The 25155-nt window shown below is 33.5% G+C and overlaps 1 protein-coding gene across 7 annotated transcripts in view; it reads left to right on the forward strand.

Moving 5' to 3' along the window:
- The window catches only part of LRCH2 (leucine rich repeats and calponin homology domain containing 2), a 36221-nt gene extending 12876 nt beyond the window's left edge, over positions 1 to 23345 (forward strand). The window contains exons 2-22 of one of the 7 annotated variants that reach the window (XM_084535199.1): positions 312 to 456; positions 1285 to 1411; positions 2710 to 2815; positions 2903 to 3039; positions 3249 to 3382; positions 4856 to 4946; positions 6010 to 6121; positions 6431 to 6528; positions 6634 to 6701; positions 6901 to 7005; positions 8850 to 8927; positions 11456 to 11524; positions 13308 to 13356; positions 13921 to 14037; positions 16323 to 16367; positions 16814 to 16864; positions 17979 to 18036; positions 19790 to 19902; positions 21059 to 21196; positions 21494 to 21571; positions 22769 to 23345. In XM_084535199.1, the coding sequence (XP_084391325.1) occupies positions 312 to 456; positions 1285 to 1411; positions 2710 to 2815; positions 2903 to 3039; positions 3249 to 3382; positions 4856 to 4946; positions 6010 to 6121; positions 6431 to 6528; positions 6634 to 6701; positions 6901 to 7005; positions 8850 to 8927; positions 11456 to 11524; positions 13308 to 13356; positions 13921 to 14037; positions 16323 to 16367; positions 16814 to 16864; positions 17979 to 18036; positions 19790 to 19902; positions 21059 to 21196; positions 21494 to 21571; positions 22769 to 22888 (2039 nt within the window). In that variant the 3' untranslated portion in view covers positions 22889 to 23345. The remainder of the gene's footprint in view (positions 1 to 311; positions 457 to 1284; positions 1412 to 2709; positions 2816 to 2902; positions 3040 to 3248; positions 3383 to 4855; positions 4947 to 6009; positions 6122 to 6430; positions 6529 to 6633; positions 6702 to 6900; positions 7006 to 8849; positions 8928 to 11455; positions 11525 to 13307; positions 13357 to 13920; positions 14038 to 16322; positions 16368 to 16813; positions 16865 to 17978; positions 18037 to 19789; positions 19903 to 21058; positions 21197 to 21493; positions 21572 to 22768) is intronic. The other 6 variants (XM_084535200.1, XM_084535201.1, XM_084535202.1 and 3 more) reach the window with 6 other exon arrangements.
- Positions 23346 to 25155: the final 1810 nt, after the last annotated feature.

Raw genomic sequence — 25155 nt, forward strand, 5'->3', positions numbered from 1 at the left:
TTTTAGGCTAATAGAAGAGGGACAAACAGTATTTTGTTTCCTTTTAGGTGTTCTTAATTATTGGTAATACATCTTTAATTTCCTGTCATTTTTCTGTTTTCTGTTTAAGTGCATATCAAATAACACTATTTTAGTATTTTAAGTCTTTTTGGTAAATTAATTATATACTGTAGCATCTGATAAAACTGAATTACTTTACGCTTACTTTACACCTTAATTTTTAGGACCATGACAAGAATAACAGTGGGTATTTTAATCTTATTGCACGAAATTTTTGACTTAAAGGATTTTTTTTTTCCTTTTGATTCTAGATCTTTCGAAGAATAGATTTACTGAAATTCCTCCTGATGTCTGGCTGTTTGCACCACTGGAAACTTTAAATTTGTATCATAACTGCATCAAATCCATTCCGGAATCTATAAAAAATCTACAAATGCTTACCTACCTTAACATTAGGTGAGTAATGCTTTTCATTTTTCATCTTTATATAATTCGCCTCATTGGAAAGGTGGCATCCTCCTTCTTTATGATATAAAGTGCCCTTTTGTCCAAATTTGTGCTCTGGTAGTTACAAATTGTTCTGTTTGCCATATGCTTGGTATTTTAGAGCCAGCAGTTCTTGTTGCTTCCTTTATGGGAAGGAACCTACTACATTACAAAATTTCAGTCAATATACTGCAGTAGCTGACATTAAGGAGAGTTTAGGAAGTTTTCTTTGTTTTTAATGTTATGCTGACAGACTTTTTTACTGTTTTTAACAGTAAATGTTAGTAAAGTCAGTCTGTCAGCATAACATCGTACTGTTTTTAACAGTTAGACACAGGTCCGTCATTAGTAACTTGAGCCACAGTAGTTGTGACAAGGTGCAAGATGAGCGGTACCTCTCCATCAAAATAGGGGTGTCAGTGCACAGAGCTTTGAGATTGTGAGTTAGAACTTCCTGTAATACTTGTTTTTGTTTATGGTTGCATTTGCCAGTGGTAGTTATTATTTCTTTTAACATATTTCTCTGTACGTTTTAGCATTAGAAAGTTCAGTTATAGTACATTCTCGTTTATTCAAATGAAATGAGGACCTAAACTCTACATGTGTGATGGAGGCTGTGTCTGGTAAGAAATTTATGATGGAGTTTATAGCTTAAATTTAGGTGAAATTGTGGGAAAAAGGTAGAGAATATCTCCTGGAATAGGACAAAAGTTGTACGATGTGCATCTGAGACTTACCATCAGGCTTAAAGAGAGTATTATAATTTAGCCTTGCTTGTTCATTTTTCTTTTTTTCAAGTCGAAATCTTTTATCAACGTTGCCAAAATACCTGTTTGATCTTCCACTTAAAGTTCTGGTTGTCAGTAATAATAAGCTGGTCTCCATTCCAGAAGAAATAGGGAAGTTGAGAGATCTAATGGAGCTGGTAAGTATAACTATGAACTATTATATTAAGTAAACTTGAACTATAAGGAGTTTATTTACAGTGTGAGAAATATACTAATAACTAATTTTTAAATACAGGAATTCAAAATTAATTCAGTCTTTCATTCAGTGATATGCAATTACAGAAAAAATATATGGGAATAAACACAAATCAGCATGTTAGGTTAACTTTAATCTTAAGTTGTTCATAAATAAAATTGCTTTTCAGATTACTTCATTTTAATCCCTGATAATTTTTTTTCTTTACAGTAATCATGGTTTTATTTATTTTTCTTGTATCTTTTGGAATATTTTAGCTGGAGAGTTCAACTCTATTTACTCCATACTCTTAGTAAAAGTTACACCATTCCATCATTGTTGTCCTGTTCTGTACTTCTAGTGTCTTATACTCTTCTCTTTGAGAAATTCTGTATGCTTGCTTCAGTGTTATGGGACTTCAAGGTGGGATGCACTGCTGTTGTTTACAGAAAGCAAATATTTTTCAGAATTATGGTTATGGTGTTTTTGGCTTGTTTTTTCATAATTGTTACACCAAGAATAGCATGCTTGTTGACAGATTCTGGACATGCCAGAGAATTTCATTCTATTACCTGTATCATACCTCTTTAGAACACAGAACAAGAGGTTTATATAAATTTTTAAAAAATTGACAACCAAGCCACATGCTAGAAAGATGGTTTTAAGAAAGGCATTCCACCTCTTTATTGAGTCAGAAATAGAAAATGTTAGATACTGGTTTTTATTTATATCAATGTGATTGTTGATTCCGTATGGACCAAAACTCAACTACTGGCAGAAGTAGCTGTAGTCTGTGCTCATTTAATGTAGCATTGTCACCCTCTAGTGCTTGAGTCCAAAAAAGTTGGTGAGCTTGCTATTACACTTAGCAAATTTTTAGTTGCATTGGTTCAAGGGTTTTAAGGAAGGAGAATTTTTATGAAAGAAGCAAAATGTAAATCATTTACCTGCAGTAACACAAGAAGTTTGTAGCTGACATGGGAAATACACCCAGATCTTCTTTTTCTTGGGGTACAGTTTAAATCTCAAAACCAGTCTTCTGTTATTTGTTGCTTTAACCTTTTGAAATGAGTTCCTGAAACGTGAATCGCTAATGAAGAAACAGTGAGATCTGCTGTGGTGGTATTTCCCTTTGTGGAGAAAGCACAGGATTTTTTATTTTTTAAAAATAGTTTGTTTTATAGCAGCTCTGATAGCAGTTTTCCTTGGTTTAACTTCATTTAAAATGTTCAGTTAATTTTTTCATTATATTTTACCTAGGATGTCAGCTGTAATGAACTTCAGGTTCTTCCTCAGCAAATAGGAAAACTGCAGTCACTCAGAGAATTAAACATAAGAAGAAATAATCTCCATATGTTGCCAGATGGTAAGCTGTTCATCATATTTTTTTTTGATGTAGATAAATTAGGTAAAGTGTTAATTAGATACCTTATTTTTTTTTTTCCCAATACAGAGTTAGGAGACCTTCCCTTGGTAAAGCTGGATTTTTCTTGTAATAAAATCACAGAAATTCCAATTTGTTACAGAAAGTTACGTCACTTACAAGTAATAGTTTTGGATAACAATCCAATGCAGATACCACCAGCACAGGTTAGTATGAAAACATTCTGCTTCAGTAATTTGCATTAGGATCTTAAGAAAGAGGAAGCTGTTCTAAGTTAATATCAACCAGGTTTTCATTTTCTAGCTGTATTTCTGCTAGTGGGAAATTGTAGGCACAAGCTAATCAGTGTATGAAGTATTTTTTGGGGTGCATTTTCAAGAGACATGCTATGTAATTAAATATTTTTTGTTTCCAGATATGCTTAAAGGGTAAAGTACATATATTTAAATTCCTCAGCATTCAGGCATGCCTCAGAATAGATAAAAAACCAGATTCCTTGGATCTTCCGTCGCTGGGTAAACGAATCCCTTCCCAGCCACTCACAGACAGGTGAGTAATGGATTTTTGTTGTTGTTGTTCAATGGTATTTTAAAATTATTTTTCTTACCATTTATTATGAAGCGATCCTTGGGATGTAAGAAAGAATGTCTTTATTACAGTTTAATAGATGTAACTTCAATGGTTTGCTTATTCTTTAGAAGTTACAGTATTTACTTTTTAAGGTCATTTTACTGGAGTCTAAATTGGCTCATCCAAGTAGCTGTGAAAAATTTTGATTTTACTCAGTTAAGATTTGGAAATCAGGGCAAGGGTATGTTTTAAATTTATTTATTGGAATACTTTTTATTTATTTATTTATTTTTATTTCCCAAACAGATATGTCAAAACAATTAACTTATGTTCTCATAAATATTCTGAATATAGTCTGTTGGATGGAAAGTCTGCCTCCTGAATATGTATTTAGGGAAGCTGTAACTTAAATATCAGTGAAATCCTGAGGATTTTTTGATTGGATTGCTCTTGAGGTCAAAAAGTACAGTATACTTGTTTGGACATATGTACTGTATACCTCTTGACTAATTTATAAATGGGAGAGCTCTTGTATTTTCTGTGTTCGGTTGACTTGCCATTAATGACCGTATGAAACAATATTCTTTTTGTCTATTTGCCTAAAATGTTGTGTGCTACTTGTGGCACTCATTGGGCTCAAGGCCAAAGGAGAGATTAAAATTATTAGTAAAGCTTACACAGAACACGTTGAACTATCAGATTCAGTCCATGGTCTCAGGCAACCGTGCCACTACAGAATCAGTCCACAGTGTCCATGGAATGCTTCTAAATGCCTGTAGAAACCGTGGTCCGCAACTGCTACCTGAAAGCCTGTGCTGCTTAAGACCTACTACTAAAATGTATTGCAAAATGAAAAAGATCAAGAGTATTATTACTGTTCATCACCTTTGTAGCAGTGAGAATTGTTTAATTAAACTTTACAGATGATCTTGATTAAAAGCCAGGCTTCAGTGTGCAGTTAGAAAAACACACCCTGCTCGTGATGATGGCTTTCTGTCTTTAGAGGGCATACATTTGGACAGAATGTTACATAGCTGTTAGTGCAGGTTAAAACCTGTATGACTGTCTAATAGGGAATACATTTGCTACTAATATAATCCATGCCTGCCATTAGGATTAAAAGAATTGCTTTTAACAGCAATAGCTAAATTCTCCAAAAAATACTTCTGAATTAAATAAAACAATTCTAAAATTGCATAGATGTGGAAAGTATGATATTTGTTCTTTCCTCCTTTAACTTTTTTTGAGACTCTTTTTCTTTCTTAAACTCTTGTAGGTTAAAAATTTGTTCTTTACACATTTGGTGTTGTGCAAAAATTCTGTATTGGCAACTGTAGATGGATATATAGAATCTATATATTTTAATGGATGTTTATTTTCCTATAGCAAAGTTAAGCTGGTTTCTTTCATTCCTTTTTTTTTTTTTTATTTTTTAATTTTTATTTTATTAAGCAGCATAGAGGACTTTTATCCCAATAAAAATCACGGACCAGACTCTGGCATTGGAAGTGATAATGGGGACAAAAGATTGTCCACAACAGAAGTAAGTATTTTTTTACTGCTGATTTTGTCTAGCTTGTTTTATAGATTTTTTTTCCTTTTCTATTTCATCTAATTTAAGAAATGTTTAACTAAGTTGCAGTTAACATCCTTTGAAATTCATACAGATGAGTTTAAACCATTGCTACTAATATAATCCATGCCTGCCATTAGAATTAAAAGAATTGCTTTTAACAGCAATAGCTAAATTCTCCAAAAAAAAGGCTGACAATATCAGACATATAATTTATGTATTGTTTTGACTTTTCTGGTTAAATTTCATTCCTGTCCAAATCTTACACATTTCCAAAACTGAATTCTTATCTAAATAATTTTTTGAATCTTTTCATGTGTAATGTGTGTATAATGTGTGTAATTGTGTTGTCCACATGACAAAACTTAATGTTTGCTTTTGTTATTAGTAAAAAGAATATAGTTAGGAAAATTAAAATATATTTTATCTAAACTTAGTAATTAAGGAAACTGTGATTAAATCTGAGTTTTGTATATGTTAATAATCTGTTTTCTTGTTTAAATTTTAATAAGAACTTCTGGATGATCTGCTAGGTCTAAAGTCATAAAAATTCTCACAAATTATCTATTTGTAGAAATGTAGATTAAGCAGCTGTAAATAAATGGTGTCAATACTGAATAGTGAGTGCAGCATATATATATATATTTTACTTTTAGAAAGAATCATTGCAAATGCAGAATGATTGAACTGTACAACAAGGAATATTACAAGTGTTTAAGTGAATTCTAAATGATGGGAAGTGAAGCTGTGATTCTTTTTCAGTAGTCTTACTACTTGGAAGCTTTAGATAGGGAAGCACTTAAGTACAGATTTATTAGCCCACTGACCAGAATTGGACTGGAGCTCTTTGAACAAAATACCGTGTTTCAAAGGAAACTGAAACAATTACTTTAAAAAACAAAAACAGTTGATTTTTTTCTGCCTTGGGAACCATTCCTCATGATAGGGTCTGTTGTATTTGTGATTCATTAGCAAATCATATAATAATGTGATATATATGCAAGTTCTTTATTAAATATGACTGTCTTTGCAGCCATCTGATGATGATACAATCAGCCTTCACTCCCAGGTATCAGAATCAACAAGAGAACAGACGTTGAGGAATGACAATCATGTAATGGGAAGTAAACTTGATCCTCAGAAAGGTAATATCTGTTGTGCATCTGTCCTTTTAGGTAACAGAATTGCTTTTTCAAAGGTAATCTAATTTAAGAAAACTGCACAAAACTATATCGTGGCATACTGGAATTTTGTTTTTATCATTTCAGAAAGCAATGTAATAAAATAATAAATAGAGAAAGGAAGAAAAACATTTCTCTAGATGAAGAAAGGAGACATGATTTAATTGTATTGTCTTTATCTGTCATTTTTCATACGTACTTCTGACTCTGAGTAATGTTTGGTTGATAGAGCTGTTAATATTATCTTTTCTCTTCCTTATCAATCCTCACTAGACCAGGAGGTGTATGATTACATTGATCCAAATGCAGAAGAGGGAGCTGTTCCTGAGCAAGGAGATGTGCAGATCGGACCATTGCTGTCCTATATCAAGGTAGCATAGATTGATTAAAAAACGAACAAACAAAAAACACATACTAATTCAGCAGGCTTTTTTTTCCTCATCTCAAGTCTAATTTTATTTTTCATCCTGTGTAAGGAACGGGGAAAACATCCTGAGAAATCCCAAAAGATAGAACAGAATGAGGACTGGGGAGATGAAAAACGGTAAATCTTTTCAGTCTTTTTTGGGAAGGGTGGTTTTGCTTTTAAACACCATCAAGGAAAGAAGTCTCTTGTTGAGCAGATTTCTCCTTCTTGGATGAAAAAATCAGCATATTGGAAGAGCTTCTTACTTCTTGTCCAAGCAAGTTTCTGTGTCTTGCTTTGCTGAAGTCAGGCAAGTCCCTAATGTTTAATTTTTCAGACTTCAGAAGGAACAGCCGCTGGCTGAAGAAGATGATGAAATCAAGGAAGTGACTGACTTGAGAAAAATAGCAGCTCAGTTACTGCAGCAAGAACAAAAACACAGGTATTAAAAATAATAGTTAACTTGTGTCATAATTAATGTGTTCTTTAGCCTGTCTTATACCCAAAAGCTCCTCATTTGAAGAACATTTTTGTCCGGTTGATGAGATGAAGCAATAGACCTATTCTGTGTTTCTTTTAATAAAATTGCTATGTAGAGAAGCTGTGATGCGCCTTTTATAGAGAGGAAGAGATGAATGTGAAATTCTATTATTATTATTTTTTTTAATTAAGTACCTTAAGCGTGGTCAGTGCTTATATAAGTAGACTATCATTGACATTAAAATGACTTTGTCTTAGTTTGTGTGGTTTTAGAGAACCTTCAAACAGTTTGTGCTACTGTTTATTTGTCTTAAACACAAGGTAATTTAGGTGATGCTTCCTCTGTTCAGCCACATATGAGATATGTTTCCTATTAACCGAAGGGGAAACTTGTTCAAATGTAATTCTGTCAAATGACAGTGTGTGTGTGTGTATAAATAAATAAATATATAATTTGAATAGTGCAAATGCATCCTTATGAGCTGCCTGACTTTCATAACTTCATGTTGGCATTTCAACAGAACAATTCTTGAAAATGATAAGTAAAAAAAGAAGACTACTAAAGTAATGCAACAGAAAAAGCTAGCAACTGTCTTAGGAAGAGAAGGAGGAGTATGTAACCTGGAGTTACATAGGAAGCGAGAAGGAAAGGGTAGGAACTCTGTTGTCTCTGGTTCCTTTACCAAGCAGGCACAATACCAGTGAGGTACATCAGAGACAGTAAGCTCTCTGCTGAAAGATGAAAGTGGTAGTAAATAGCCCATTAACTATAGTAGATCATTACAGTGGTTCATTCTCCCACAGTCATGGCTTCAGCTTCATACTAGCATAAGTACTCTTTTTGTACTCTTGAATTTCTATGCAGAGATTGAGATTCTATGCTGCTGTTTTTAAGATAACTGCAATACGCACAAAGCCTTTAAAGAAATTGATACTGTGAAATGCAGAGCTTTACAAATTCAACAGTGTTGTATAATACTTCAATAGAACAGTAGAAATGTCTTAGGGGGAAAGATGGATGTCTTTCCTGTAACTCCGTATAGTGTACTTAAGAATTTGGCGGGAAGGAAAAAAATAAGAATGAAATCATAATGCTAACATGTTTTTTTATTAACAAAGCTATTAAAAAATGAGGAAGACTTCTGAATTCTTATTAAAAGATAAAAATATTTTTCTTAATTCTGATAGCTATTTATATTGTGTGTGGGTTTTGTCTGGTTAGTTTTAATATTTCTTGGGTATCTAATCATTTGAAATACCAAGCCACTCCTCTTCTGAAGTACTGCAACTTAAATTTTATTTTTGTTATACTTTGTTCTATCTCAACACAGTAATCTTCTTAAAGGTTTTACTTTATGTATATAAAGAGCAATCTTGTTAGTCAAATTTTACTTCTTAGTTTAAAGCTTTCTTACGTATCTTTAAATATATGGGGACAAAATCACCTCTGAGATAAAACTGTAGTTATTTTCAATTAGTAAAATATAATTTAATCCTGATTTTGAATCCATAGCGTGTGGGTTTATAATTCCTTGCCAGGAGTAATTCTGAATTGTACCAATTGTGCCATTTCTGAATTTGTGCAAAATATGTACAGCCTGAGTACACAGAATTCTCAAAGTGAGCATCATTAAATAATCTCTTACTAATCATATTTCTGTTCATTCAGTGTGTTTTCTTTCAATATTATGCAGTGTTTCTTTTCTTTTTGCTTGCTATGCTAATGACTTCCCTGTCCTTTCCCATCAACCTGTCCTGCTTCCTTCTTCCGTCTGTGGCTTTGATGTACATGAAATATGAATGCAGACGAAGGCCATTAAGCTATAGAACTTCATTCAGTGAAAAACTCTTCCAGAGGACAAGGGCAGCAGGACGTGCATCAAGGTATAAAGTGTTTGTAGAGCTTCAGATTTCCTAAGATAAAATGTGGACAAAAGAAACAGTTTAGGCCATTTTTTTTTTTTTTTTGAACGAAAGCAGAAAAAAGGGATTGTCTCAGCCTAAGATTTAGGTACAAAAAATAATTGCAATGCACTCTACTTTTATTTGAAATTAAATACTGTTACAGGAAAATTCTTAATTAGACAGCTGTTCAAAGCACATTTAAATGACTCCAAACTAGAAGATTATTTTCCTGTCCCTTTGGCATGCTTTATCTTCATTCTTTTTGTTTTGTTTTTAAATGTGTAATAGCTCAAATACAGATAAACTTTTTTCTTTTAAAACTTCTGGGTTTTAAAGTCATGCAAGTTCTTATTCAGGGGACTTAGTACGTCCATCAGTATGTCATTTGACTGTTAATCTGTCCAAATGTTTTTTTAATTGGATTTGATAGTGTGTGAATGAACACAATGTCTGGCCTCTTTGCACCATTAGCACCACATTGAAGGGAGCATAATTTCATAATTTAAGCTACTTGAACTTTCATCCTGCCTACTCAATTTTGTACTGTATTTCCTGGAAGAGAGAGAGAGCTTCACAACTGTGCTTATTTTTTCTCAGCTAAACAAATTATTTTGCCAGAAATTCCATAGTCTCTAACTTTCTAAATTCAGATTAATTTGATTTACTTTTTCTTCAACTAAAAACCTTAAGTTCCTTGTTCCATAGGAAACTCAGATTTTCTGATTGGACTAATAACTGCTAGTCTGACAGGTACTGACTTTCCCATCATTATACTTCAGTTTTGAAATGGGAAGAGTCAAAAATGATTGTTTGTATTTGTTTTCTTGTTTTACAAAGTATTAAAATGTATTTAAAATCATAAGAAAACTTAGTTTATTATGATCTCAAACATAAATTATAAATATTTAATAGAAGAAGTTTGGCTGAAGAACATATATGTTTGGCATTACTTTGGATAGGTTTTAATAACACTTCGTTTAATGATCATGAAAGTCAAATAGCCTTTGTTGCATAGAATAAGTGAATTTACATTAACGTCATTTTGGTGAAAGCGTTGTATTAAAGTGCTTGGGTGACTCAAATTTCTAGTTCTTTTAAGCACATTTTGTCTTAATGGCCATATATTACTACAGTTTGTCTGAATTTCTCATTGTCTTCAGCTAAGGAGGTAAGGATAGGTTGAAATTCACTGTAAAAATGACTCTAAACTGGCTGTTTTATGATATTTGATACATCATATGCTCTGAATATTAATTTTTTGTGAGACTTATTTCTGGCAATAGTGTAATTCTGGAAAGTACATTTTAAATTTGTTTATGAAGACAATATAGGGAGCATATGCTGCTGTCCAAATTATGTAGTTGTTTTACAAGCTTAACTTGTCTTAATGCTATTGAGGTTCACACGATCAGATTTAAACTGCAAGTGAGATAACAGAGCTCAAAGTTATGACAATATTCAGAAGTCTGAAAATTAATACGTCATCTAAAGTTCATTGTTTTACTGTCATATCTTATGATAATGAAATATTAAAAGGTGCCTACTGTATTTTACTGTCTTCCATTGAATTGCTGGTTTGCTTCTTGTTCTTCCTGATTCCTAATAATTTCTCTATATAATTCAGTGTAAACATACTTTGATCTCAGTCCTGCACACTGTGAATTCAGTGTTGAAATGTAATGTTGATACTCCCAATAATTCACCATTAATCATTCCAGTTGCTGTTTAACATGATTCTTAATTGAAAATGTGTTCATGATTGGTGTGGTATTTTCAACATTTTAACCATTCATAATAAACACCTCATATCACCTTCCTGTGTGTGCACGTACATGGTGTTTTTTACAGATTTAAAAAAAAATACAAATTTGAATCTATATTTAAGTTTAGGCTTTTTTTTTTTTTTAACTTATTTGGAGTTAAGGAGAATGGAATTTACACTGGTTCATTAGACTTCACTTAGTTCTTAGCTTGCATTTTCCTACTCTTTTTCTCCATTTTCCAACTCTCCTTTTTTCCCCTGACTTTCCTTTGCACTGCCAGTCTTTCTTACTCAGCTACCCTCTTACCTTTTCGTAAGACTGATTTCTTGTGCTGAATCTATTGTTTCCTGTCTGCTTTAGTTTGACCATCTTGTCTCTTCTAATTTTAGTGAACAGTGAGGCCTGTTGGTATATATTTAATAAGAAAATATTAAAAATTAAAAACACATAATGAGAGAAGAGGAGACTTCATTTTGGTTTGGATTATGTGATCAAGTTTTACTTAAAAATCAGAACTTGAAATAATACAAGAGCTGAAAGCTATGTTGCTGATTCGAATGGAAGCAGGATTGGGCTTGGATTTCACATATGTATATACATGCGTATGTATTCCATCTTTATAGAAAATGCCACCTTAATCTTCAAACTTTTTTCTACAGGAGAAGTTATACTGTGAAAGTAATATATATTCAAAGAAAAAGATTTAACTACAGAGCTGTTGAATAAATATTTTTTTCTTTATAGGCTTCTTAATCATTCAGCTTCAGTAAGCGCAAGGAACAGGCCAAAGCAGCCAATGGAATCTGAAAAATGGTATTTATCTACTTCATCACAGCTTTCAGTATTTTATTAAATTAGTTCTGATATCATCTTTTCTCCTAATGTTTTAATAAGATGAGTTAATAAGATGAGTTAAGTTTTTAAGATGAATTTCAAGTTATACAAATTATCTGTTCCAAACTCAATTTGGCTGTGCATCAGGTAGACAAAAGCCATAATTGCTGTTGGTGTTGCCAGAGAGTACTGGAGTGGTAGCTGCTGTCTACCTGTCTACAGTTCTCTGCTGTTCGGGTACAGATCAGATAAACTTTCATTGAAATAGAGAAGGGATACTGTGTAAATCTTCCAGAGTGATGCATCCTATTTTGGCTCTCTTTTCTCCCTGTGGTAGCTGCGTTAGCTGCAGTATTAAGGGGTTTGTTGTTTATGTGTTCTATGGTTATATGAACAGTATAGCAACTACTATATTTGGAGCTTGACAGTCCTCACTTACAATATTGTTCCTGGTTTTTGGGATTCTGTCACCTGTTGTAGTGCACAGCACTGTAAAGCTTCATATTCCAGAATAATCCAGGAAGGGTTGTATTTACCTTTTGCTGTATCCTTCATGAAATAAATAGTTCTGAGACTTTTTTTCTTGGAAAATAAGCAACAATAACAAACCAATTATGAGCTTGTACGCAAGATAAGATAAAAGTCGCAATTTTTTTCTTGTTTTTATTATGCTGATATATGGGAATTTCAGTCCCTTACTGTGAAAGTAACATATAAAGAGAATATAAAGGCTGCCATATCCCTGAAGAATTTATATTTATAGACCAGGTCACAGCTAATAGGTACATACGTATCAAGAGCAGAACTAAATTATTTATTGTAGCAGTTCCTACATTTCTCAGTTGAATAGCATATCAAGCTAATGGACATGATTAGACAAACTTCCTATGCCTAACAGCTTTAAAAAATAGATGTATTGTTTTGAGGCAAACAATGAAGAACAAAGGAAAAAGAATACAAAGTAGCAGAAGCTAAGAAAAGAAGCTTCAATTTCTGTGCCTAGCTGCTTTCTGAATTTCTAGGATTTATCATAATTGCACACAGTGCTGTGTCATTACATTAAATCCCCAGCTGTTAGTCTTGGTGTATAGCTTCTAAGCCTGTTTTCTACCTTAGGTGTCAGAATGTGAATGAAATGGTTGTTGGTACGTTGATAGAAGTGAATTTCACGGAAGGATTTAGTAAGTTTTGAAGTGACACCGAATACAGACTTTTTTGTTTTCCTGAGAACTTTAAATAAGCTCAGGCACTGTTCTTGTTCTAGAGAGTCTGTGAGATTTTGCCATTTCATTTTCCCATGTTAAAATGTTTCTCCTTTCCATTGTTAGTACAAGCCTCTACTTTGCTATAGAGAGCTAACAGTGAAATGAAGGTTGAGTCTTCTAAACACTGAAGAACAGGCATTTTGTCAGCTTTGAACAAATGTTTGGATGGTTGCTTTGAGAAACAAACAATGGAGGTGCATTTCTGAAGATCAATCTACATTGTTAAGAAAGGGCTATATCTGAATAAAGTATTGAATAAAATAATGTGGATGACACGTCAGCGTACTGTAAAGGAGACTGAAGAACAATTTGAGGTTTTACTTGCATAGCTCACACTTTTTAGTCACATCGTGGACATGATTTACAGCCAAAAGAAATGTCGCAGATAAGCTGCATGTTAAGTGATCACTTATTTACTATTTTAAAGTGACTTTGATCTTGAAGTACACAACAGTGTAGTAATAGAATTTCATAATGTCTTTCATTTTAATTTTTAGTGTCTCAACAGATGAAGTCAATTCTCCAGTGTCTCCATACAGCTGGCAGGTAAGTATCTAAACGTAAAAGTGGTAATAGTTTTATTTGCTGTAAGTGGTTGTTTCTTGCGGAAAACTTCTGTGCAAATTTGCTTGCACACATAGTTATTGTATGTGTATAATTGTGGTGGAAAATAAAAAGAAATTCATACACTTCAACATAATTTGACCAGTGTTATGTAATGCAAGCCTTTTTAAGAAGATGTAGTACTAGCTGTAAGTGAATATTCGGATTGAGAAATTAAGATGTGCTATTGGCTTCTGATTGGCTCTTTGAAATTATTTATAGTAGCATTAGATGGCTTCCTAACGTACCTATGAATGTTAGGCTCAGTGCAGAAAAGGACGTTATTTTCTTAAGAATTATTTCACAGTTCGTTTTTCCTGTATGAAATATATTTCAGAAGAAAAGAGCTAAGTGATTTCTAGCAGAATCACCATTAAGGTAACACTTCTGTGTCATAAAGTGAAATGGGAGAGGCCAAGAATTTATAACTGTAGTTTATAATAGTTTGCGATAATGTATGCAAGGTGTATTTACCTTTTACGTAAAAGTGCTTCTGAACTTTTCTAGCCACTGGAAAATCAGAAGGATTCAATGGATGAGCAGCATTGGCCAGAAATACAGCCAGTGATTTGGCAGAGTGAAGAAAGGAGGAGAAGTAAACAAATTAGAAAAGAGTATTTCAAGGTAATGCAGGGTAGGGTAATGGTGGTGACTTTTTTGTCCTGGATGCTTCGGGCTCTTTCTCCTTTACAAGTAATGCAAATTTTTGAGAATGCAAGGAATTATGTAACTAAGTCGAAGCAAGGAAATGTCATAGGTTGTACTGCTTGTAATTTTTATAGTTAAGCTGTAACTTTATTTGAATCTTTTGAGTCAAATAATACGTGTAATGTATTATGTATGAATGTATAATAATAGGGTAATGTGAAAGCACAGGAAAAGAAGGAGAAAGGAGTCCACTGAAGACTGTTTATTAATTATAAGAAAGTAATTTGCAGTTGTCGTCTTTCAAAGCTAGAAACTAATCTTCAGTAATTGGTTCTTTCTCAGTTTGGATCCAGTTTGAGGGATTTTTTTGTAGCCTAAGTCAGCATGGTTAAAAGAATGATTTACGCATTTTGGTTCTCTGCATCAGTTTGCATATAAGAGGTTATTTTCTCTATATTTATTTTGCTGTTTGCAGTGTGTATCATTGGTCACCAGATGTCAGTGTCTGCTTGTTGTAGAACAGATAGGAAGTTAATGCAGCAGCATCAAATAAATTTTTGTAGAATAGAATAATTCTGACCGGTGCTAGGTTGAGTTAAAATTAAATTCAAAAAAATTAAAATTCAAAAAAATTAAAATTAAACTCAAATTTTTATCGTGCTAAATACGTTAACAAACAAACAAAAAACCTTAACCATCTAAGACAATTTTATCAACCAAAACGCATTTTTGCTGGAGGAGTTTGTAGTTGCTTTGGATCCTAGTTCCATCTAAGCTGAAATTCTGGATAGCACATCCACGAATGAAAAGAAGTTACTATGTGCTAGCTTTGGTATGGTTAATTATGGTGGAGAAATCTGAACACCGAACTGTCAAAGGCCTGTATAAAGGCACAGAAAATTAATATTTGGCTTATGAGTTACCAAATCAGTATGTTCCCTTGTAAATAAATAGGAAATAATTAATTTCAAATACACAGGAAATATATCCCAGAAGCACAATACGCAGTCATGGATGTGTATAACATGTCACTACATGACTCCAGGACTGTGCATTCTGTTCATTGTTCCTTTTTTAACAAAAAAAAGACATCAGTCAGTAACTCTCGAAAAGACACATAATTTGTAATGAAAATGAATGGCAGTAGGATTCCTAACAAAGGCTATGTCTGTCCTAGACTTTGATTTTCAAAAGAAACACTTTTTACTGTACACTGACACGTATGCATTATTCAACATGTAGTTCAAAATTTAAAGCTGTTCAGAGTGCTCAGAGTTGTAACTTTGAAGGAGACAGTCATCTTCTATGTCTAACTAATACATATGATTTTCATATAGCAGAATTATGTAAAGTTCCATATTTATTAATGTTAAAGAATGCAGTTGCGAGTCAGCTTTTTCCTTCTGAGAAATTCTTCTATCTTCTAACTAGAATCTGTATGCACCCCTAAAAATCTTTGAAGGAAAGCTATCCTTACAGTTCCAAAGTTATTCTTTTAATATATCCTGTGTTCTAAGTATATAATAAAAACAGGTAATGCATTATGTAAGTGCATAATGCACTTACAGTGTTGTGGAGGTATAACTCTTTCTATGTGCATTTTTTTTAACCTCTGGAGACAATGAAATACGTTTATTTACCTAAATACTGCTTTTATGTATTTCTTGTTTTGATCTCTCCTTCATTCCTACTGACTGTATTTCTCAGGTAATCAGGATGTGGGGCAGAAGCAATGTGCAAAAAATCAGGCAGACCTCTTCTGAAAAAGCAGTGGTCTTAGATAAAAGGATGTGATCAGGCTTTGCAGTTGTAAAGGAAATCTTGCCGTTTTTAACTTTTTTTTTTTCATTTTTTTTTCATTTTTTACTTTGTCAGGTCAATCTAGCCAAGTATAAGCAACCTTAAGAGCTGCTTTTACAGTATGTAACTTTCATGGGTTACACGTTATTTTTTCTAACAAAAAATGCATGAGAGGAACAGTTATTCAGGTCTTTCCGCTTGGGTCAAGTCTCATATGTAGTCAGTTCACATTATAAATGTATTTTTGAAATGTTTTTATTCTTTCAGCATTGTAGTTCTTGAGTAACCTAAGAACTAGATGTTCCTCTTCTGTTTTTTTGTGCTCCTTTTGATTTCTGTAACATGTTTTTTTTACTCAGCAGCTTCACCAGTAATAAGTAACATCTGAGTGATATCAGGCCATTTAGTTTAAATGAAAAACATACTTCCATTTTAAAGTAATAATTGTATGTGTTTTGCAGTATAAGTCTTCCAGAAAGAGTTCAAGTGGAAATGAAAATGATGAGGTAAGAAATAGTAATTGCATAGAATATGTAAGAAAATTGTTTTATTCGTTTATCTTCTATGAACACTTTTGAGCCACAGTCATGGAACAGGTCTGTGCGAACAGACTTTGCATTCCAAAGTCATAGTAAAAATATAGCACGATAAATATTATAGCCTATTTGAAAAAAGCCACCAAGACAGTATACTGGGGAAGAGTAGGGTAGTTACTTGCTTCAGTAATAATGAAGTTAATTGAGCTATCAAGCAAAGGTAATATAAAAGTAATATTCTATATAAGCAGTGAGCAGTTTCCTTGCTTTACATATTTTTAAATTCAGTTGCTACAAGTTTGTGCCATATTTGATAAATGTTGGATGTCTCATGTATGGTGTTTTTCATAATTTTACATTTTCTTGTTAAATCATTATTTTCATTTTATAATTCCATCTCTTTGGTTTCTTTTTAGCAAGACAGTGATAATACTAATGTGTCCCCACAGTCTCCTGTGTCGTCTGAGGTACAAGTTTGTGGTTTCATTTTTCATTCAAGAAACATTTCTTTGTGCACATTACTTGTGTCACCAGGTTTCCCATGCAGATATAAAGCTGGTAGTTTCCTTTGAAACTGGAGTTATGAATATTTCATCATACTAAAAAGGCAAAAGTAGAATCAGAGATGTGTATCATAGCTTATTTTTACCTTTGCAATTATCTGATCTCTCCTGGATTTCTTCTTTTTTTTTTTTTTTTTGGACTGTTGTGAAGAAAGATGCATTGTTTTATTTCCATTATTTTTTTTTAATGAAAATGACCAAGATAAATGAAAATTGGTGTATTTTCTAGTTGTCCCTATATGATAGCTTCTTAAAGGATTTCAAATAAAACTTGTCTTTCAGTGTTCTGTACCTCATCATAAGGAACCCTCATGTACTGACACTGCTTGAGTGGTTTCATCCTTTATGATTGTCTGTCACCTTTGTGATACAGCTTTACAGTTTCGTTCATCGGTTGCTTTCCTTTTTAAGGAATTTCCATTTAGTCTCACTGTGATTGCAGTACTCTAGTAAGCTATAAATAAGGCCTGCTAAAGATTAATGTTTCTGCCAGATGTCAGAAGGGAACCTAAGAGAGTGGAGTGAGTGGAACATCTCATAGAAACAATGGAAGTAGTTGAACTAGGGATAACTCATGTACATACCAGATTACTGAGTGCATCTTCCCTTTGTAGATGGTGACATGAGGAAAACATGATTTTTATAATTGAAAGTAAACATTTCTTAGGAAATTCAGTGCAAGGCATTGGGGAAAATTGTTGTATTTGCTTACATCTGGCTTAGAATTCAGTTCACAGAATGTTTTGTTTGAAATGTTTTAGAATAGATGTTAGTTAATCTTAGAATAGATTTTAGTTAATCTGGTGCTGCTTTGTCTTCCTTGATAAGATAATTTTATCTGCAGTTAGTGAGTTTACTTTGATTCCATTTACTTCATAGTATTCCCTTCAAAGCAGTGTTTTACAGTTAAGCGGAAGAGCTTTATTTTAGGAAAGAATAATTTAAATGCTATTTTGATGAAAACAAATGTTAATTATTGTAATAAATGGAAGAAAATTGACTTTGCCTCTTTTAACAGGATTATGAAAGGACAGATAGTAACGCTCATGGACCATTTGGTCTCAGACCAAGGTCAGGTAAGCTGCTCTTCTCTAAAATAGCATGAGGGAACAGATATTTATTCCCCAGGATGGAATAGATAAGGACAACAGATGCATGAATTGAAATGAATGTGAAGGGAGATCACAGTACAGCATTTCACTCAGTGAACTTAACGTAAGCATAGTACTGGAAAATACATGGTTTGCCAAAGCATATGTCTAATAATTGAAAGTTCCCAAAGCTGCACGGTGATTTTTTTCTTAAATGTCACTAACTTATTTTCTGCATGTTTTGTCACTGTCAAAGAACAGGGAAAGAGCATTCAGTTATTTTTGAAACATGGCTGAGGCAAGAGAGCTTCATGAGAAGTAGGTTTTTTAATTGATCCTATAAAAGGATGCATGGATCAGAGCTTTGAAAGGAGTCATATATATTAGTGCTTTGTGTTGGAGGTATTTTCCAGCCTCAGTGATTCTGTGTTTCTATAAGACTGCCATAGCCTCAGAAGACAGTTGTATCAGACTGGATTGTCTACATGATGCAGATGGCACCGTCTGGGCCCTCAAGTCACTTGTGACTTGTAAGCAGTTGCATGAAACTTCTGTTCCAGAGATAGGTTAGTTGTATATACCAGGACATACCTAGCAGTGCACGTCTAGAGGTTTCTGAGTTACGTGCATCCTGGGCTGCAGGAAGATGTAGAATTGAGAGGACCAAGCAGGCTTGTTGGACATTTCAGCCCATTTCTTTGTGCAGTAGGAGTCATTGCCAGCTCTCAGCACTAAAACAGCAGGACCCATTTGCCTTAGTTCTAAGAGAGTGCTGAAAGGCATTTTTTTTTTTCTTCGTTAGAACACAAGATCCTTGTCGTTTTTAGATGCTTCCAAAGACATTGTAGGTGAGATACAATTGTATTTTTCTGTGTGCAAACTACATAGTCTTGTAAGTAAGGTTAGAGGAGTGGTTCCACAAGAATGTCTTTAAAATTTCTGTGATATTTTTTTGGTTGTTTTATAGATGTCTTGCTAAAATCCAAACTGTTAGAACTGTTAGAAACAGTAAAGTGTGTTTTAAAGATGGAAGTACTGATTTTTTTTTTTTTTTTTTTCTCAAAAGCATAGGGTAAAATACTTGAGGATACAACGGTATTGCTATGGAGGAATTTGTTTGCAAGGATTTTATAAAATACAATTGTTATTTGAAGGGTTTCCAAGAATGATGAATAGTAAAGTGAATGGTAGCTAGAGCATTTAAGACATGCTTTATTAATAAGAGCTCTAAACTTTTGAATAAGACATTCCATGTTTTTCAGTTAGTGCTTTAATAAGCAATTACTTTGTCTCTGTGTATCACATGGACATATGTACATATATTTAAAAAGTATTCAATTTTAAGCTAGATCAGGAAGTCCTGTTCCTTTCTGTAGTTTCCTTAGTCTTTATGCTTGATTAAAAGTAAAACATAATGAAAACACTTTCAAAGCTAGCTTGCAAGATACACTTGCAGAAGTACAAATGGAATCATATACCTTAGATATTTGAATACTGAAGTCTATTATGCCTCTGTTTTCTAGTAAACCAGTTCCACTTAAATAGGATAGTTTGTGGATTTTGTTCAAAAAACAAGTTTCATAGACAGTGTCTTTTACATCGCAATACTGAAATATATTTATTCTGTAAAGTGCCATAGCTTTTTTTACCCACTGTTATCCCTGGAGTTACTCCTCCCCACCATTACTTAAAAAAATAAAACTGAATTCTGAAAACTAACTATGCTAATGTTCAATAGCTTTCAGCCGTGCATCTCGCCAAGACTATGGAGCAATGGATCCTGGATTTACAATGAGAAGGAAAATGGAGCATTTAAGGGAAGAAAGGGAACAAATAAGACAACTTCGCAATGTATGTACAATTGTTTACGATGTGGGTGCAGTGTGTTTAGTTTGTACCACAACTCAAACCTTTGTAATAAAAACCTGCAAATCCTTATGGATATACAAAGGTGTCTCTGTAGTGACATTTCTTTCTAAGTAATGTTATCTAACAGGCTCCATTGTTACTATTTTTTGCTCCAAGCAAAACAGGAACCAGGAACTAAATGTTTTTAGTTTAGGAAAATGAAATGAAAAATTAAAGGCTTTATTTTTTTTAGGTTTTTGAAGTTCTTAGGGAGACCATAGGTCTGCTTGTGCGTGCTGCTATTTGACTTGAGATTTGAAGAAAGAGCTGGTCATAGTCTTCTGAATAGTCAAATGCTTTTTGAGAGTAGATAGTTGCTACAAATTGCATAATACTGAATAGAATCTAGGTGTCAGAATTCTGGTAAGGTAATTTTTTTCTGCCCTATATAGTTCTGTTCTTAAGATACTTAACAACTGTAGTTCACTAAATCTACCATGAATGATAAATACTGTTATAGCAGCTCTGCTTTCAAGGGCAGTACTAACTTCAAGTGTGTCTTCGGAGGCTGTTTCTGCCCTGTCTGGTCCGCTTCCTGAGCAATTAAAGCTTGTTGCTGGAATGGGATAAAACATTTCCTACTTCCTTTCTCTTGCAACACAAGTGTGGGTACTTCTTGGACACCCTTTCCTTAGCTATTTAACTGCTACTTGCATAAATGGCTTTACTTTGGGGTTGTGACTTCATCAGTGGTTGTGTTCCCTCCTCCTAGTAAACTTATATATGATTTCAACCCACAAATTCCTCCCACTAACAGTTGATGAGGGATTTAGCCTAACATTTTGCTCTTAAACTCTGTGCTTTCTTGTGAGTAGTGGGTTCATCATAGGGCTTTGAGAGCTCTGTCATGGTAGTTGCTGGCTGAATGTCTGTCAACATATATGGTTTTTCATTTAAAAAAAAAAAAAAGCAAAGGGAATTATAAGCTCAATGATGCAGCTAACAGTACTGTTGTACTCAGTGAAGTGTGGATTGATTCCATTTACTTCATGTTAATATTAAAACGCCTTTTTAAAACTGCATGCTTTAAAATACAGTCGATTTAAAGTTAATGATTAGGTAATGTTGAAAGTAACTTTACTTACGGGCTTTTTAACAGAATCTTGAGTCAAGGTTAAAAGTAATTTTGCCAGATGATATCGGAGCAGCATTGATGGATGGAGTAGTTCTTTGCCATTTAGCCAATCACATAAGACCACGCTCTGTTGCCAGCATTCATGTACCATCGCCAGCAGTGGTGAGTTGTTTATTTTACTTTTGTTGCATCTTATGTGAAAATAAGTTTTCAAAGTTCAGTGGTAAAAAAATCATGTATCATATTTGCTATACTAACTGGCTACATTCCTCACTTCAACTTTTTTTCAAGAAGCATTAAACAAGGCTCAGTTTAGTTTAGCTATTTTCTTATACTTGAATCTTCATTGAACTTGTTCTAGTTTCTGTTTAAGCAACTGTTACTGAATTTGCAGAAATATACAGTCCTATACAGTCCTTCACAAATATGTGATGAAAATCTAATACCCTGTCTTTACAGCCTAAACTCAGTATGGCAAAGTGCCGAAGAAATGTTGAAAACTTTCTTGATGCTTGTAAAAAATTGGGTGTTCCACAGGTATGCTAATTGTTTTATTGACTAATATATTCACAGAAAGTATGTCAGTGAATACTGCAGTTGATTTTTTTTTTTTTTTTCATGGGGGCAGAAAGGAAGCAGTAGTGATTATTACACTGACCAGGGAACTTAAAGGTATAAAAAGAATTTGTCTCCCTGGTCTTCTGGCCTGTGGTGTGAACTTTGAGGAAACTTTGGGTTTACAATTATTTCCCAATAGCACAAATACTGACTTCCCTTTAAAATAAAATATCGTCTAAACAAAAGAACTGATGTGAGAGGATGATGTTGTAATATTTAAGTCTTTTGTTTAGCAATTCATTTTGGAGTGAATTTCAGTGTCTGCCTAGTAAAAATCAGTTAAATGCAGTTAAAGAAATATATAACCTAACTGTAGTTGCAGCTCACTATTCGTGCTCCTTTTGCCCAACTTCCATACTTTTCCCCTTGCCACACGTCCCTGTGCAAGAGGAAAAACGGAAAGACCAAAACATTTCCTGTATATTATGAGACACACAAAACTCATAGCATTTCACTGGAACAAGAAAAGTAATTAATGGATTTAAAACCCTGGGTTGCTGCTCTGCCACAGCTTCCATCTTGCATGGAATCACAGGACTTTCATAAGTTAGGAATGCAGAGATTCACCGGATACCGAGTTCCATATAGCACCATCTAACTGAGGGGAAGAGTATTTAACTTCTGTTGCAAAAGTCTTTTGAAACTGAAAGATGACTTCCTTGGAGAATGATTCATTAGTGAGGGCCAAAGTCTGTCAGCATTTCTGGGAGGTCCCAAGGGGAAGATTAGTAATATGCTTCCAAAACAGTGAAAAGAAGAAGCAGACCAGCAGTGCCCATCAACCTGATTTTCTTGCTTTACTTTTGTAAAGAATGTCTTTGGTTTTAGGGAATTAGCACAGTACTTATGTGTCTTAGTTTAATATTTTAAGTAAATGTTCTTTTTTTTGCTAGTTTCTGCATTCATAATTAAGTATTTTTTTCACAATTAAACAGTCAGATCTCAGATGTAATTTCTGAGTGTTCTGTTACTGTAGAGAACAACATGCAAAATTTAAAGTCGAAGACATTTTCTATGCAAATGTGTAATGTATGTGTGACTTCAGATAGAATGCTTTTGCTACCTAGCTTGGAAAAAGTGAATCAAGCTTAATACATGCACTACTTTATTTTACAGGAAAGACTTTGCTTGCCTCATCACATTCTGGAGGAAAGAGGCCTTGTAAAAGTTGGCCTCACAGTTCAAGCTCTGCTTGAATTGCCTACACTGAAAGTATCTCAGCTTTCCTCCATGTAACATGACTTCTTGGAAGCCAGGCAGCTTGCCATTTGATCTGTTGGATTGCTCTGGAGCAGTTCAGCTTCCTACATGGGAACATCCAAGCCATCAAAAACTAATATCTGTCCAGATGCTGTAGAGCGCCTTACTCTGAAGTTGGACATGAAAACCTTGGAGTCAGCTGACATTGAAAGACCATAATGATTTTTTGTCTTTTGGATGCACAAAGAGATTTTGGTAGCATCAGGTTCTCTTTCCAGTTCATTTAAGTTAAAACCTGCCATTTATCATCTCAGAGTGTTACAGTTAAATGCTGGATTTCTTTTCTACATGGAAAATGTTGTTTGAATTAGTTTAGAAGTACAAAACCCAATCCCCCCTTGCTTGAATGATTAAAGTCAATCATTTGATTCAAAGGTAAAACAAAAATGTAGCGATGGTATGATGGTAAAAATACAGTGACTGATAATTGTAATCCACTTTCATTCTTTCAGAAAGCTTTATGTGTGTTCTTTATTTTTTTTTTGCACTCCTGATTGTAACTTAACGCACTTCCAACATTGCCAGTATTTAGTCTGAGTGTATGGTGATTACACAAAACAGTATACAATGGGAAAAAGGACACATTGATTTTTTTCCAGTCTTCTAGGTTGGTGCCAAATATTTTTTTCAGTTGTACTGTAGATTGTTTACATGTGAAGTGCCTGTGTAATTGATAACTCTTAATAGTCTTAAACATTTTTGAAATTTCTTTGTTTTAAAATAGATAAAATGGGAATTTTTAAATATTTTAATAGTTTTTTGTAAAATCAATACGTGAAGATTTAAGTAATACTTCACATTTTTGATGTTGGGTGTTTTAAGTTTGTTGCACAATTGATAATTCTGTTGTCTAATAATTAGAAAATACTGTAAATACACTTTATTTATGATATTTAATTTGATAATACCTAATCATTTTTTGGTTTAATGTATTGTTGGATAAACAAAACTGTCTACTTTTCTTTGTTTGAGGCAAACAAATATACATGGTGAGTAAGATGTAAGGACTGGTTATACATACAGAATAATTTAGGACATTTTGATAAAACTGCCCAAATCTCAGGTTTATGCTGTGACTTTCAGGATTTTATGTAATATTGCTCCTGATTTCACTTTACATTTTTACAACAGGTATATCCATAATTTAGTTGAGAAATCAGTGTTTATCTTCATAGCGTTTACAGGATTTATTATGTAATTTACGGAATTGTGTGGCATAACACACACAGATTAGTTTGTACAAATGTCACTGTGCTGAAACATTACTTTTCTGGGCAAATTTAAAAAAGAAATTCCCACTGCGGTGTTCTTTTTGAAACTTTTGAGTTTATGTATTTGCTTACTTCTACAGAGATTCTTGGTGTTTTGAGAACATTCTGAACCAACTCACAGTTGAGTTCCTTTCCAAACAAGTTGCAAATAATTTCAGTAGTAAAACTGTAGTAAAACAGTAGTAAGACTGTTTGAATTAGTTTGTTCTTCATGAATGGGTAGCTCAATTAAAAAAAAAAAAAGTTTTGACTGTCACAGATTTCCTATTTTAGGCTAAGTTAATTTTAATGAAGGTGTATATTTGCCTAGTGTGTAACAGGATTTGATTCTGTTCTTTCCAATTCGTCAAGAAGCCATTTAAGGCTTCACAGCTCATTGAGAAGCCTTAAAACTGTGTTTAAAGGGTGTAAAACTTAATTTGCAAAGTCCTAGATCTAAATCTTAGTTTCTTTAAATAAAATATGTATGCTCTAGGGAACCTGCTTTGGCAGGGGGGGTTGGACCCGATGACCTCTTGAGGTCCCTTCCAACCCCTACAATTCTGTGATTCTGTGTGATTCAGTAATCTATATTGCTTTGACCTTTGAAACATGGTATTTACTGTATCTCTAATTGGGTTTTAAATCATTTACATAATACTTACTTTAACAATTTAAATTATTTTTTACAAGCGGCAATATCTGAAGTCATGCTAAGACTAAAATGAAAAAGTAATATATTAAGCAGACTTCTTGTTACTGTGTGCTACATTTGAAGAACACTTTCAAAATGAGTATTTCATTGTCTTTCAATTCCTTGCTATATGGTATTTGATGGCAATGACAGTAATGAAGTTCTGCTTCAGTATGCTAGCCATAGAATTGATACCTGTAAATTGCCACTTTAAATTATCTAACGTAAACCAATCTACACTACTATTTAATTGCCATTTAAATGTTATCTTAAAGTAACGCTCTTATCCAAACAGAAAT

The sequence above is a fragment of the Aythya ferina genome (assembly GCF_964211825.1).
Source record: "Aythya ferina genome assembly, chromosome: 13".
NCBI lineage: Eukaryota > Metazoa > Chordata > Aves > Anseriformes > Anatidae > Aythya > Aythya ferina.